Source organism: Lycorma delicatula, chromosome 1 (assembly GCF_047948215.1).
Source record: "Lycorma delicatula isolate Av1 chromosome 1, ASM4794821v1, whole genome shotgun sequence".
NCBI classification, from domain to species: Eukaryota; Metazoa; Arthropoda; class Insecta; order Hemiptera; family Fulgoridae; genus Lycorma; species Lycorma delicatula.
In genome coordinates, this window is record NC_134455.1 from 3343502 (window position 1) to 3359691 (window position 16190).

At 36.7% G+C, this 16190-nt stretch overlaps 1 protein-coding gene across 2 annotated transcripts in view; it reads right to left on the bottom strand.

Moving 5' to 3' along the window:
* Positions 1-16190, bottom strand: part of Galt (Galactose-1-phosphate uridylyltransferase) — a 56620-nt gene that overhangs the window by 13445 nt on the left and 26985 nt on the right. For both annotated transcript variants that reach the window (XM_075361848.1, XM_075361800.1), the window contains exon 5: positions 3102-3318. In XM_075361848.1, the coding sequence (XP_075217963.1) occupies positions 3102-3318 (217 nt within the window). The remainder of the gene's footprint in view (positions 1-3101; positions 3319-16190) is intronic.

Consider the following 16190-nt stretch of genomic DNA (forward strand, 5'->3'; position numbering starts at 1 on the left):
AACTCAAGAAATTAAGGGGGAAATACCAACAGAATCTGGATAACTGGGAAATACTGTGAATCATAAATTACAAGGGTGGTTCGTAAAGTAACTTCCGCTTGGCTATAAATAAAAACACCTGCATAGATAAAAATATTTTACTGTATACAAAGTAAAATTACAGCTTTTAACTATTTTTCAACATAGTCACAATTTAAATTCAAACATTTTTATGCTTGAATTGTATGTAGCATTTCACTAATTTAAAACCTTCTTCGTGAAATTCAGCTGCCTGGATACCTAGCCAACCTTTCACGGCATTTTGAAGTTTGTTATCATCATTTGAGTACTGCAATGAAAGCCATTTCTTTAGGTGAGTGAAGAGATGAAAATCAGTCGATGCCAAGTCTAGGCTATAAGGAGGATGTCAAAAATGTCCCATTGGAATTGATTCAGAAGTTGTTGAGTTCTTCAAACACTGTGGGGATGAGTGTTGTTATGCAAAAAAAAACCACAAGATGACAGCATACTGCGACATTTGTTCTGAATGAATCGCCTACATTTCTTCAAAGTTTTATGGCACACTGCTGAAGTAATTTTCGTACCATGTTCCATAAAATCAACTAGAACCCCATTGACATCCCAAAAAACTGTAGCGATAACCTTCCTCACTCACAAAGTTTGGTGGGTTTTCTTTGCCTTGCGTGGAGAACTGGTATGGCCCCAGGCTATTGATTGTTGTTTTGTTTTGGCGTTCACATAGACCACCCAAATTTCATCCCCAATCACAATTCTCTTCAAAAACCTTTCTCCTGCCACATCTTAGCGTGAAAGTAAGTCTAAGGCAGAGCCCATTTGTTTGGTTCAATGGATCTCTGTGAGCATTTTTGGAACTCACCGAGCACAGAACTCCCAGCAGCCTAATTTATCAATGACAATCTCTTACAAAACCATATGAGATATTCTCAGGAATTGTTCAAAAAATTCAGAGGTGGTGAATCTTCAATTTTCACGTACTTTTTGGTCAATTTCACTGACAAGATCATCATCACTCACAACAAAAGGCCTAACAACAACTCTCTTCTCATCTTCATGGATTTTTGTCCTTCCATTTTTTTAAAATCAGATCTACTGCCACACTATACAGTCACTCGTAACATTTGGGCCATACATAGTATACAACTGACAATGGATGTCTGCTGCCGAAACATTATGTGCCCAAAATCTTATAACAGCATGCACCTCGTATTTCATGAGATTTTCTATTGCAGTGCTCATGTTTTTAGGTTATAGCAAGCAAACAGGTTAAAGTACCTGACTCACAATAACAACTGGAAATGCACTTATTCAGAGTATGCCAATGTGTCAATGGTGGTGTCACCAACACTATTACTAATGTTATGCTACAACGGAGGCTACTTTCAAAATCACCCTCATAATTTTGCGAGGACAATGCATGTTTAGTCTTCATATTATTAATACAAGTTTTAACTTCTTCAGTATCAACTGAAATTAATAATATTGATTCTTCAATAAAATTATTTATAAAGAATAGCATTGATTACAATAGATATTGTCACATGTTCATGGTTCACTCAGGATATTGAGAGACTAACAAACATGACAATTTCTTACAAATACAATTTATAATTCTAGAAACATATAAAATAAAATAAATAATAATAATGACAATAATATATAACATAAAAAATTGGAATTCTAATAAAAAGACAAAATTTATTAACAATTAAATTATAAAAACCACAATACAGTCTAATTTACTAAAAATGTTTTAATGACTGCTAAAAATTCACATTACATTAATAAGATAACACTAGAAATGTCTGAAGTTCATATAATTCAATTTTTGCAAATATTATTACTTTACTGTTTATAAAAGAACTACCCTACACTTTATGAATGAATATAATACTGTCACTTTCACTACAGTTTACCAATAACTCACTGAACAACTTCTTGTATTCACCCACTGTCCACACTGGTAAACTCATGACATACTCTGCACTTGTAGTTACGACGTACTTACTGATATCGCTGTTATTACAGGTGCACTGAATACAACCTTCCAGAAATAGTGACTCTCTCTGCTGGTCCCTGGCACTATTTATATCCCCTCGCCTGCAGAACCAGTACCCAACCTGTCTCTTTAATTGTTAAAGCATAATATAATTTTCATTTTCCACAACTTTAAATTTTTGTGTAAGTTATTATTATGGTCCAGTAACCCTTCTGGTTGAACAACAGCTTTTAGAGGTACCAATGTCTATATTAGAAAGATTTTTTTTGGCGAAAAACACTTTCACATTAACATCAACAAGAGGCTTCTTGTTATTATTATCTACGGTATTAAAATATTAGCAAAATATAGTTAAAACTATGATGAAAACTAAAAACTACAAAGAACAGAATGTTAAATGGATCTGTTACTCTAAGAAAAGAATCCCTTTTAGTTCCTTCTGGATTTTTCTTTTCATTATTATCTTCTCTTTCTTTCTTTTTAACTGGAAGAAATTTGTTACTCTGGACTGTTACACTGGTCCTGTTATAATAGTATCAAGAAATTAATTAATATATAATTGTGAGCTTCAAAATAAAAAATTAACAAGTTTATATTAAATAAAGTACTAACTAGAGTATGTATAAATTAAACAAGAACTGTTGAATAAGAATATAGGATGTAGTTAAGTGCGATATACAATTTGAACTATTCTTCTACAATACATCAGTTGATTATTTCCCTTACAAACTTATATTGATCTTGTGTTGATGAAATCAAAATTAACAATTAACTACTACATGGTAACAAATTCTAAAACTCCTATGAGTTCTTTTGAGTGTTAATAAAAAGCATGTTTATGTGCACATTATGTGTGCTGTATGTGCAGTCTTTAAAAATTGTGCAGGCAACATAAAAGAAACATTTCCATTTAAACACATATTACCAACTCCAGCTTATAGGAACTGTAATGGATTACCCTAAACAGTTTATCTATACAAACAAAATATTCCTTATGAAAGGTTTTGTTGTAATAACACTGCAAAATCCTAATATAAATAATAACATTAAAAAAATAGAGAAAATTAAAGAGATAATAACTTACCATGCCATCCCATTGAATATGGAAATGACACGTGAAACAAATTATCATACTTAATGGTTATTTTCTTCATAATATCAGCAAGAGCAGTTTTCTGTATAGCACTCAAATCTAGAAAGCGAAGGACATGTTTTTTTGGCAAAACCATTGTTTCATACGGCCATACTGCCCAAAATGGTACCACAACAACCCACTCATCATTCTGAATAACTATTCTTTCCTGTAAAAAAAGAGATAAATTAAACGCTACAACATTTACTGAAGTACAATCTTTTTATTCTTAAATAGCTAGATATCATTAGAAATGCTAAAAAGGAATTTACTAATAAAGACATACTGTAAACTTTATACGCATCAGCAGTTATTAGTTTTATTATAATAATCACATATGGTCAGAATATAAAGCATCTATTACTTTCTCTTAGTTTAAGTTTTTGTTTTTAAGATTCTTCTTTTTGCCATGATACACAATATTCATTGGCAGGTTTTTCTTATGAAAATACTTGACAGCAGTGTTCCCCTAATTTTTAGTGACCTGTGTGTGTATTTTTTTTTGTGTGCTGTTCTTCAAAAATAAAAAAATCTTTGTTGAGCAATTACAACATTTTTTTGCATACAACATAAAAAAAATTATAAACAAAAAGCAGTCTAATATATATTACTGTGTAACAAATACCTATTAACCACTTAACACACAGCTCTGTGGTGTCCACAGCTGAATTAGATATAATTTAAAATTGTAATTATAATTTTAAAATTAAATACATTTAAAATCGGCATTAATTGGTTAAGACATTTGAATGAAAAAAACTGGAAAAGTTTAATGATTTACCTTGTAAAAAAATAATCTGGTTTTAATTTTTTTCAACTGTAGGTAATTAACTCACTATTGTTTATTATTAATAAATTCTACAATTAAAAAAAAATAATAATCACTTAAATAGTTAGATAATTAAAATATAAATAAATAAATATATATAAATTTTAAACAATTGATTGAAATTCTTGTTATTAAAATAATTATTATTAACTTATCTGCTAAGATCACTATAGTTTCTATGTTAGTACTGTTTACCTTACTTAGCTTCATTCTTTTATCACATGTTGACACAATTTTGGAACCACTCCATTGTCAAAATTTATTGTACTACAACATAATGGAGCACAGTTTGTGATAATCCATATCAGTGTCTGATATTCCACAACCAAAATCGCATGATGACAAAGCTGTTACAAAAAAAGGTTATCCAATCTTATACCTCATCTTTTGGAAATCTTTCTTCTAAATTTTCACACAGTAAATTAATAAATTTTAGCATATCATTTTTATTTACTACAATATTCTGGTCAATAGCTTTTTGGAAAAACATGCTCACCTTACTGCTCCAGGCAATATTGCCAATACAATATTGTTCTTTAACTTTATTTATTTTTGCACGAACAAATTGAAACCAAGTGGCGTTAGCTCCTGGCACTGAAAAATTATGCACAAAGTTCTTCCAAAATTGTATTTAAAATTTCTAAATTATTTTGAAATTCAATATTTTCTAATTTTTCTTAACAGAATTTTGGAATTACATAATCTTTATCTTCATTAAAGTATTTGGTTTGTTTGACATTTCTCCTGCCACCACCCCATTCGGTTGGTCACCCTAAAGCATAAGACTGAATGTTTGTGCCACAAACGGCTACTGAGCCTCGATACAGTTTAGCGACCAGTGTCCTAACTAGCTCCTAGAACTAACCTAAAAGCGTAAGCGGAATAAGCATGGTACCACCCACCACTTGCTTGCGTGTCCCACTGCCCACTTGTCATACATCACTAAAATGGGTAGGGGCGCACCCCGTCAACTTCTAAAACATATATGACTATCAATAATTAAATTTATTTCATCAAAGACAGCAATCTGCTGCCACACCTAGGCTGCTGAATGCCAGTAAGTACCTGTCCACCATTAAGCGCTTGGAGCTTTAATCTGGCTGGTAGCCAGCCATATCTCTCAATTAGTTTCCTACAACAGCACGGTAGAAGTCTTTTCACTTAGGCAAACTACTGATGTTGGTTGAACAAAGCAACCGTATCAAGGAATTCTCACATGATCCGACAATGCCACATTGGCTCGTTGCTTGTGAGTGGCCAATTTTCCCCTTGACCTCTAAGTTCCAGGGTGGCCTGAGTTCTGGCCCCACCAAGAGCTGGGCAACATGTATTGGTCCAGTCAAACAACATGTGTTTGTTCGACTGGACCTCCCTGCAGACACATAGGTCATCAGCTGCCAGGAGAAACCGAAACAAATATTGGTTTAAATTGACATAGTTTGAGAGCACTTGGGCTCCTGTTGCCCTTAAAAACAATGGAGAGGCGCACCATCCTCCCAGATCCTGTATAAATCTATACAAGGACCTCCCCTTAGTCGTGGCGTGCCATTCTTGCTGCCATGCTTCCATTGAGGCTATAGCCTCCTCCACAGGCGAGAGATGGGCAACTGCTTGAAATTTAGAATCTGTGCATTGAGATCACCATTCCACTCTGGTACAAGCCTGGCTTGAAACCGCATTCCAAATACCTCGGCCACCCTGCCTCTTTGCAATTTCCACATGGCCGCTTGAACTTTCACCACTAAATTGATTGGGAGAGCCTTTCCCAATATAGTGGTAGCCTCGTAGAAGGTTACTTTAAAAACACCATTGCATACAATTAAGGCTCTGTGCTGGACACTCCTTAAATTTTGAATAAGGGCTAGATTTCTTTCCAAACTATGTGCCCAAGCGGATGCTGCATACTTTCAAAGACACCTCAGTACACCATGTACAAATGACAACCCGATTGCCCGTAACCTTTTGAGCAATCCTCCTAAGCTTGTACATCACAGAGATGGTGTCCGCCGCTACTTGCCTAATGTAGTTGCTAAACAGCAACTTGTCATCAAACAAAACACCAAGGTACTTATGAACTCGAACTCGGCTGATTACACAGCCTTTATACTTAATATGGGGATTACGACTGTATGATAATTTGCCTGTCTGCACACTTGAGAAACATAAACTTCGTCTTGGGCATGGAAATCTTTAAATTTTGAATGTCCATCCAGCCCTCTGCGGTTGACAAATCCGCCTGCGCTCGGTCTTCCAGCTGCGGTCGTGAGTTACTACGAACTAACAGGAGACAGTCATCGGCGAAAGCCTGGTTTGTGACCCCTTCCAGAAATGTCAGTCCCAAAAATCCGTCAAATGCCAGGTTCCACAGCAAGGGGCCGAGAATGGAGCTCTGCGGGCTTCCCCTGGTGACGGACTTTTCCACAACTAGGTGCACATCCTTAAACAGAACCATATATCAGACAACTAATCACGTACCATGGCCTGCAAGGCTATGGGAACATTATGGCATTGCAACTCATAGAGGGCAGAACTCCAACACAGAGAAGGAAATGCTGCACCTATGTTAATAAAAATTGCCAAAACATATTTACAGTTGGCACTTTCCACCTCGGCAAGAGCATTTTAGATGCAATCCTCGGTGCCAACCCCTTTCATGAAGCCAATACTGGTCTTGATTTAGAAGCGAATTCATATCGATGTTTTCCCAGAGCCGTTCCACAAGCAGTCTTTCAAACTTGCTGATTACCGGCAAGAGGCTGGTGGGTCTTTAACTGTTGACCTCACATCCTTTTGTGATTTTAAGAGCACCCTCACCAAAGCCACCTTCCAACAAGTCGGAAAGCAACCCCCAGAGTATCCAGAAACGCCTGGTAAGTAACCACAGATGTTAAAGTTTGGTGACAAACCGCATCGAACACTGAACTGCACATGCAATGGCTTTTTGGCCGGTAACATGATTTCGCTAGCTGCCAAGTGTTGCGCTACAACTCGCGCATGGAGTCTTACCAAAACTGAGTTTGGCTTCCTTGATGATATGAATGTACTCATTACGGGCGCGCCGGTAGATCCTCAGAACGCACGTCATATACGATAATCCCCATTAGGGGGCGACGCTGGTATCTTCTCCTAGCAGACCTAACTCCTGCACGCAGCATGCTAAGGTCAGAGGAACACTACTTTTTTCCCGTTTTCTGCCTGCGTTTAACAGACTGTTCTCTGGAAGCAGCGGTCATGACAGCTCCAGACACTCTCCGATCAGTGGACTGGCCACTACCTAAGGGTCAGTCCATTAGCTGAGGCCACCAATCATCTGGCAATCAAGACTGGCATCGCAGCCAGTCTTGATGGCCCGGCCGAATTGTTCAGCTATAAATTCCAACTCCTCCCTGCGCCATTCCAACTCCTGAAAGGCAGCTGCAGCCTGTCCTGATCTAGGCCCCTTAGGTTATAGCGACCTGAATCTGGAGGTCTTGGACCACCACCGTAAGCGATCTCATAGGTTATAAGTCTATGGTCACTCACACTGGCCTCGGGGCCAGCCAGTCCAACTACTTGTACACTTAAGGAGATCGGCCGTCACCAAGGTGATGTCGATGTAACTTTCCCCCAGTTCGAAAGAGAAAGTTGGCGGTTGTTCTGGCTCGTTAAGCAAGTAGAGGTTCTTGGCTTCAACGAACTGTGCGAGACTAGCCCCTCTGGAGTCAGTGAGCGGTGAACCCCAGGCGGAAGACTTGGCATTAGCGTCCAGAGCAACCAGCACTCTTGCCTGGGAGACTGTCCAGAATCCGCCCCAACTTCGCCAACAAGTCATCGACATTACATCCAAGTTGGAAGTATTTTGACACCAGTCCAACATCGAGCGTACCCCTCGTGACTCGCACGATGGTGAATTGCTCGTCAGAAAACTGAGGCATCCAGAAGACACCCAACGAGACCGAGCCGACTACGATCGCAGAGAGCGGCCGTTCCCCACGAGAATCAATAACATCAACCCCGTGGAAGCCGACCACCCTATCGCCGACCGTGTACAGCTCCTGGATCAAGAGGACCTCTAGGTAATATCCTCATGGAGGATTCTCATGGCTTCATTGGTGGCCGCCCGGGAATCGTGCAGGTTTATCTGCCCCAGGCGTAAGGGTTCAATATAGTGACGACCCTACTCGAAAGCTTCCCCCCAATTCAAGCGTCGCCATACGCCGTATTATGCTCGATCTTCGCCCGTGCTATTTCGTGCGACCTTCATTGTCTGCCCTGTCCGGCATCGAAGTCTTTCAACAAGGCACAAGAAGCGCAATTTGCAGGCGCGGTCTTAGTAGGACAATTAACTGCCCTGTGCCCTGCACGGGCGCAATAGCCAGACATCTCTAACTGTGCCCTACAACGGAGAGAGGTGTGACCAAAGCCTAGACATTTGAAGCACCGGGGTACTTCTGTATGGTCAGCGGCCCTGCAAGAGGTCCACCAAAGGAACAGCTGGCCACTGGCCACCAAGACCTGCCGGATCTTAGGCAAGGTCTCAATCACACAGTGGTTCTTTGAGGCTTCCTTCTCCTGCAACTGTCGGATCACCCTGGTTCCCTTGAGAAAGTCCTCAACAGCCATATCCAACACTGGATTTTGGCTGTGTATCGCCTTGAGGATTTCATGCTCCTCTGGCCTCGTTGCCCTTGGTAAATCATACACTAATATTTGAAGCCTCCATTCGGCCAGAAACTAAGCCTTCAGCCCGTTCTTCTTCAGAACGTCGGCCTCCAGCAGCTGCTTCGTCTGCTGCGCAATTACGACCTCCAGGACATATAATTGTTTTTGTGACCTGGGAGATCTTGAACTTTTCTCTCCGTGGATCCAGGACCTTCTTCAGGGTCAGCTCCGTCATCGTAGATGAAGCCCCCGGACCAGGCGTTACTGGGACCACCTTGACGGTGGTTCGCTTAATTTTGTTAGCCGACTCCTGAACTGGCGGCGGGGACTAACCCGCTTAGGCCCAGGTGCGGCTGTTGCTGCAGCGAAGGAGACAGGCTTTTTCACCTTCATCTACACCCGTTTTAAAGAGGTAAGGATCTCGCCAAGGACCCTCCCTGTTATCGGTTTGAAGTCCTGACTTCTTCCATCTTGCCAGATAGTCGATCAACGACCGAATCTAGGGCTCGGTTAGCGCCCTGGAGGCCCTCGCATTTTAATGCCAGATCAGAAACCATCAAAGCACACTTGGAAAGGTACGAGTCAACTAACTGTCGAAACTCTAAGCCACTGGGTTGGTCTAGTGGTAAACGCGTCTTCCCATATCAGCTGATTTGGAAGTCGAGAGTTCCAGCGTTCAAGTACTAGTAAAGTCAGTTATTTTTACACGAATTTGAATACTAGATCGTGGATATGGTGTTCTTTGGTGGTTGGGTTTCAATTAACCACACATCTCAGGAATGATTGAAATGAGACTGTACAAGACTACACTTCATTTACACTCATACATATCATCCTCATTCATCCTCTGAAGTATTATCTTAACGGTAATTACCTGATGCTAACCAGGAAAAAGAAAGGAATTGTCGAAACTCGACCGAAATGTGTGATTCCTTTTTTGAGTTTATTTTGGTAGAAAGGGGTCACTAGTAACCAAGTCCTTGGCTAAAACAACCACGTTCTCGAGGCAATCTCCCTCGGATTGCTCCACAGCAGCTTAGCAATGAGAAAATACACCAACTGCACTGCCAGGTACAACAGCTGCAATTTGAAAGAATCCTATCACCTATTACAAAACAGGTGGGTGTTTTTCGCTTAGTTATTCCTCCGAGCAAGGCCACCTGTCCTTACGCAACCTGCTCGAAACAATCAAAGCTTAAAAGCTCCTACTATAGACCACTGGCAAGGTCGGAGCGAAATCGCTTCCCGAGCCTGCCAGAGGATCTGGAACTTTGCTTGGCCTCACAAACTACAAAGATGGGGACACCAACACACAAAGAAAATCTCCTTATTTGGCCGACGGTGGCCCTCCTTTCAACACACGACACCGCTGTTCCTTATAATACTTCACAGCAACGCAGGCTAAGTAACTGCCACCGATCGTTGTACAGCCCTGACGACGTGTATGTAGAACATTCTTCTTGCAGAAAATCGCACCAGTATTGCAAAGCAAGTTTACAGTACGGGACCAGAGGCCGAGAAGCGATTCATTAAAGCATACTAATTATCGCCTTTACAGCAAAATGCCTTGGTGGTTATCGAGGCATTTTGCTGTAAAGAGCAATGAAGCAAGGTGGGTTACCTTGCCTCATTGATGGCCTTGAAAATTATAGCTTCATTTTCAGAAGCATCAATCTTTAAATTTATTTCACTTCATTGTAGATCTTGAGAATAAGAGTATAAATAGTTCTTACCACAGACTTAATATCTTTTGTCACTTTAACTTCTTTCCAAGCATCAGAAATGTACATATCTTAACGATATGCAACACATGTTGTTGAAACAAATGTGGTTCACTGTTTTAATTTAGCTGCTATAGAATTTTATTTTCCCAACATCACAGAAGCTCCATCAGAAAGTAAACAAAATGAGCTTTTGTAAATCAATCTGATTGTCTAAATAAAATTGTAAAATTGCAGAGAAATTGAAAAGGAATCACAGGAATTGGGTTATTCCGCCTAAAATTGTTTTATATTGATTAGATTTTCTCAATGATTTAAAATATAAAATTAAACATTCTGTTGTAGAAATATCTGTACTTTCATCAATAATTAAGGGATGAAAATCAGCAATTTTAATTTCATTTATCATCTCTTTTTTTACTACTGTATTAACTAACTACTTCTAAAAATGAAAAGGCATAATTTTTACTCTGCCAACTTTCTGGCATTTTGACATATTTTGTCATGTAGTTATTTATCTCTTGAACTGAATGAAAAGAAATGTTCATTATTACTGCCAATAATAAATTATCAATTAAAATTTTTACTTCCTCAGGATTTAATTTTTTTGCTTGTGGTCATCTGGTGTATCATTTAATAAAAATAGTTAATCAATTGTTTGTAATAAGATATTTTTACTTCTTAACTTTTGTACACTTTCAGAGTGGCATTTACTAATTAAATAGCACTTATTTCCACAATAACACCACATAGCATTAATTAATAGCAATTATTAATAGTCCAATTTCCAAACACCATCCCACATTTTTTCAGTAACAAAGTCACTATATGACTGTCCAGGTCCACCCTGTCCATCATGACAATAAACACCAATTACACCATTTTCTTGATGAAATGTAAATATTTCTTTCAACTGAATTCGTACTTTTTACGAGCTGTTTTTTTTCTTTTTAAACTTTTTTCAATTTTTAACAAGATAATTTAGGATTTTGGTAATTTAATTTATGAACAAACTTAGATTTAAAATTTTGAACCCTAAGGTTATTATTAAACAAACACTTATATTATACAACTAATTATTTAGTGCACCAGTTATTTTAATAAAATTATTTCAATGAAAGTCTGATAAATTTAATATTTAATAACAAAATGTCAGTAAATAATTATGATTTTAACACAAATAAGATATTAGCAGCTTAAACAATGATGCAATCTTATGAACACATGGCGCCATAAGCTTAACAGGGATTCCCAGAATTAGCTGCGCAGCTGTCAAATGAGCATCACTATTCCATGGCCTCGCCAGTTACCACTGACAATTGCTGCTATCTACACAGATTTTATACTTGCTGGTTAATTTCAACTAACATATCAATTTTTAATTTTTGAAAAATCAGCAAACCAAAGCTCTTTGTGCGCGCAAATATTTTTCATGTGTGCCATTTGTTTAAAATCTATGTGCACGCACATATGCACACAGCTAAGAAGGAACACTGCTTGACAGTTATATTGGTTCCACGATCTCATCTATTTTAATTTCTCTTGCGATATTCCTTCTAAAGAGAATGTTTTTGTATTTTATATATAAAATATATTTATATACTAGTTATCCATTGCAGCTTCGCCTGCGCTATATGGTTACTTCCATTTCCCATAGCGGTCAATTCTTTTATTTTATGTTCTTTAGTCAAGTAACCTGAGGTAGGTGCAGCCAGTCACAGATACAGTAACGGTGGCAGTGACTGTATTGGTTGAGCCACAGCACCATCTAACTTTGCACCCCTTAAAAATCTGAAATTAAAAACCCATGGTTTTTAAATGTTTATCTGAAGAGAATTTGCAGGCCCAAATCTACTGAATGTCTCGTTACTGTAGTCAGGATTGGGAAAATTTACAATCATTGTTAATTTTTTTTTTACATTTACTCATCCCCTTTCAAGGTCGAATTTCAAAAATCTAGAAATTGGTTAATTAACATGAGATTGTACTCACAAAAAATCAGGTTGATTTCTTCATTTCTTACAAAGAAATTAAAAAAAAGATTAAAAACCCATTTTAACACTCTTAATATCTGAATTTCAAAAAATATAGAAATCAATTTTTACATATCATATTAAAATGATATATAAAAATTATATCTCATTTATATCAACACTAAAGATTAAATTGATATCTACATCTGTTACTGAGAAATAAAAAAAGTCATTGTTACTACATTTTAACCCACTAAACTCGGAATTTCAAAGTGGATTTTCTTAGTATGCACTTACACCACAAGGAGAAAGTGTATTCAAATTTTCATCCATTTTTGTAGTATGTATATAATATTTGAAGTATGTATATAATAAGAAGTATATATAAATATATACTTACTTATGTAAGTATAGGTATAAGTTATAAGTATATAAGTAAATATATGTATATATATATATATCCCCCTGACCTCAGCTTTGCTCGAGATTATAATGTAGCCAACCAATTTTCTAACAGTATTAAAATGGTAGAACTTCTTGGTATGTGATTTTTTTTGGCGTTTTGATTTTTTGGTAGCAGAATGTATTGAATGTCTGAATTATCAATTCTAGAAAGTCCAACATATAATTGTCTTGAGAAACACAGTCTAATTGTAAATCAATACCAATGTGTTTGAATTCTGGCCTTACACTTTATTGACTGTTATAACAAATGAAAATTTTATAGGGAATTGCTGCCTTTTGAATTGAACTGGTACATCTGCTGGGATCATTGGGATGTGGGGTATAAGAACAAGCTCTCCCTGCAGCTGGGCCTGTCAAAACACTAGTCTCAATGATGTGATTTCGCATAGTTTTGATTTGCAACCTTGTGCCGTTACATAACCTTGGAGGGTTAAGGTTTCATAGTAAAATAATCAGAACTCCTGTTTTAAAATTGAGACTATGAGCTGGAAAACCTGCAGGATTAAGAAAATTAAAAAATTCTGCAAGATAGTGGACTTCATTTTTGGTATTGATTACAGAATCTACAGATCGATATTCCTTGTTTTGCCCTTGAACATTTTCTAAAATTATATTATTAATTTCAAATGCAAAAATATTTTGAGGAGTTATGATAGATCTTTCGCAAAGCCACTCGTATGATTTCTGTAAAAGCTAACTAATTTTTGGATAAATATTGGAAATGAGATCATCCATTGAATGCATAATGGTACCAATGTTTTCATTGAGGGATAAGTAACAATCATTGTGAGGAAGAGTCCCAATTCCAATGTTTAGAAGTTGTAAGGGAAAGTTAACATCGCCACCATCAGTTGTTAAATTAAAAGTGTGGACAAATTTCCATAAGGCTGATGATTTAAGGCATGCCTGAACATCAGCCCTAGTTCCTTTCACGATGACAGGCAATGTTTGCCGAAAGTCTCCAGCAAACACGAAAGTTATACCATCCATTAATTTACCACATGATCTAATATCTTTAAGGGTTCGACCAATGGTTTCAATATGAGCTTGATGACTTTTTATGCATTCATCTCACACTATAAGATTAGTATCTTGCAAAATTTGTCCAAATTTCTCACATTTTTATGAATATAGAACAGATTCAAATATAGAACATTTTTATGAACAGATTCTAGCCCACATGCAACATTTAATGGTAACTTAAAAGTAGAATGTCCAGTTCTCCCACCATTTGTAAGTATAGCAGCTATTCCTGATGATGCTAAACCAATTGCAACGTCTTTAGTTGAGTGAACTTCAGCAAGAAGCAGATTAATTAAGAAAGTTTTCCCAGTAGCTCCAGGAGCATCTAAGAAAATAATCTTAGGGTTACTGCTAGCAACACTATCATTTATATCATCAACTGCCTAACATTGATCTGGTACTAATTTAGGAAGATTATAACTTATAAATTCTTTTTGTTCATCAACATTGAAAGAAAGTCTTAACATTGTGTAAGGATTAATAGCGTCTTGATTATCATGTGTTGGTTAAGTATTTCTCACTTAACATAACGACAATATTTTCAATTTCAATCTCAATGTTATTGGTTTGATATCAGATTTGATATAAAACATCTTTACAAAAATCTTTTTAGAACATTTCCCACAATACGTTCTGTGTTAAACAGGAAGACAAAAAAATAATATAATTGCAAATAATTTTCTTGATTTAGGCGAAGACTGACAGAAGCATCAGCAAGTGTGTCTTTCCTCCAGAGATTATCATTTTCCAATAAACCAAGTGCAGCACAAGGAGCTTTATATGTTTGGCGTAGCACACCATTAACAGTTTTCAAGTAATCAAAAGATATAGGTCCTTTAACATTGTGCAATAACATACTCAGATGAAAGCATTCACTTTGGTTCAGACGAATTGTATGTACTCTATCCAGAGTAGCATCCTTTTTGATTCCAGGGAATCCTTCAAAGTCAGTTCCATGCTTTCTTCAGCTAAGCTTGTTACTATTATAGGTATAGTAGCAACGGACTTCAAAACAGTGTCTCAGCAAAGTCATCAGATGACAAAGCTTAAAAGAGTGCTTTTCTGTGGACCTTCAAGGACCTGTTGGAAATTTTGTTCAGTGAAATAAATATGTTGATAGCTTTCTAAGTGAACCACTAAGAGAACGATAGTGGCATAATGTATATATATTGTAAAGTCCAAAAATTACCAATTGGCCTCAGATGTGCATATATGTACCATTAATGTACTAATTCAATTCATTTCTTTGATTTTCAATCAAAAAAGTTGCTTGGTCTGAACTTTTGGTAATATATTTGCAGATATATCGAATCGCTTGCAATGAGTTGCAAAATTCAACATTTATATGGACATAAAAGCAACTAGACAATAGTGGACAATGTGGGACGATCCAATTATTATCACTATCAATTATGTAACCTTGCATATTTAAAGTTGCGATATGACCTCTGTCCTCTGGGCTACTCCTGTGTCAGGTAACCGTCATCTGTAGTCTGAGTGTTGTAAATATACATTTGAAAATATATTTTGAACATTTTCCATTTATCATGCACGGTGATGACCTATTTATATCACCACACTGTCTGTGACACATGTTTACAAACAATGTCATTTAATAATGTCAACATTTTTATCAGGGAGTTCAGCAGACATGATAGATAAATTTTTTCAGGTCATATTTTAGTTACTAATCATACCAATATGTAACAATGAGGTAAGCCTCCTTTTTGTCACTTGACATTTAGCACATAGCAGTTGATCGAACCAAATATTTCTTTTTATTAATAAGGTCTAGGAGTTTTTCATTTTCAAATGGAAAACTCTGAATATAATATAGTGTCTATTAGTAGATTTTTGCCAGTGAATAGTTCGTTTTTTATTTCTGGCCATTTAGAATTGCACATAAAAGTTATAAATAAATCTGTACGCACATATGTCATAGCATCTTCAGCTTTCTCATGCATGTACTGTGGTAAACTAGTGAAAGATGAAGGAAGTATGAGACACTTTGACCCACATTGTTAGCATTAACAATGATGTCTTGTTGCACAGTATCTCAAAGGTGAATGTAATCATCAGCACATAATTTTTTTGTTAATACAAATAAAGGGTACTCTTTCAGTGATCATTTTGGCCATCATGTCAACACAACATTGATCAATTAAGTTTCTGTAATAATGTAAAAAATTCTCTAAATATAAGTTGATAAGCATAAAATTGCTTGCAGGAAACTGTTTTATTTTGTAAAAGTAAAACAGCTCTTATGATCTTGTAAAAGTAAAAGTCGCTCTTATGATCCTAAGATCATAAGAGCGATGAAGCTCAGACACACATTGCATTTGACCATCATGTAAGATTATATCTCTAGTCCTTTATCTTTTTTGACCAG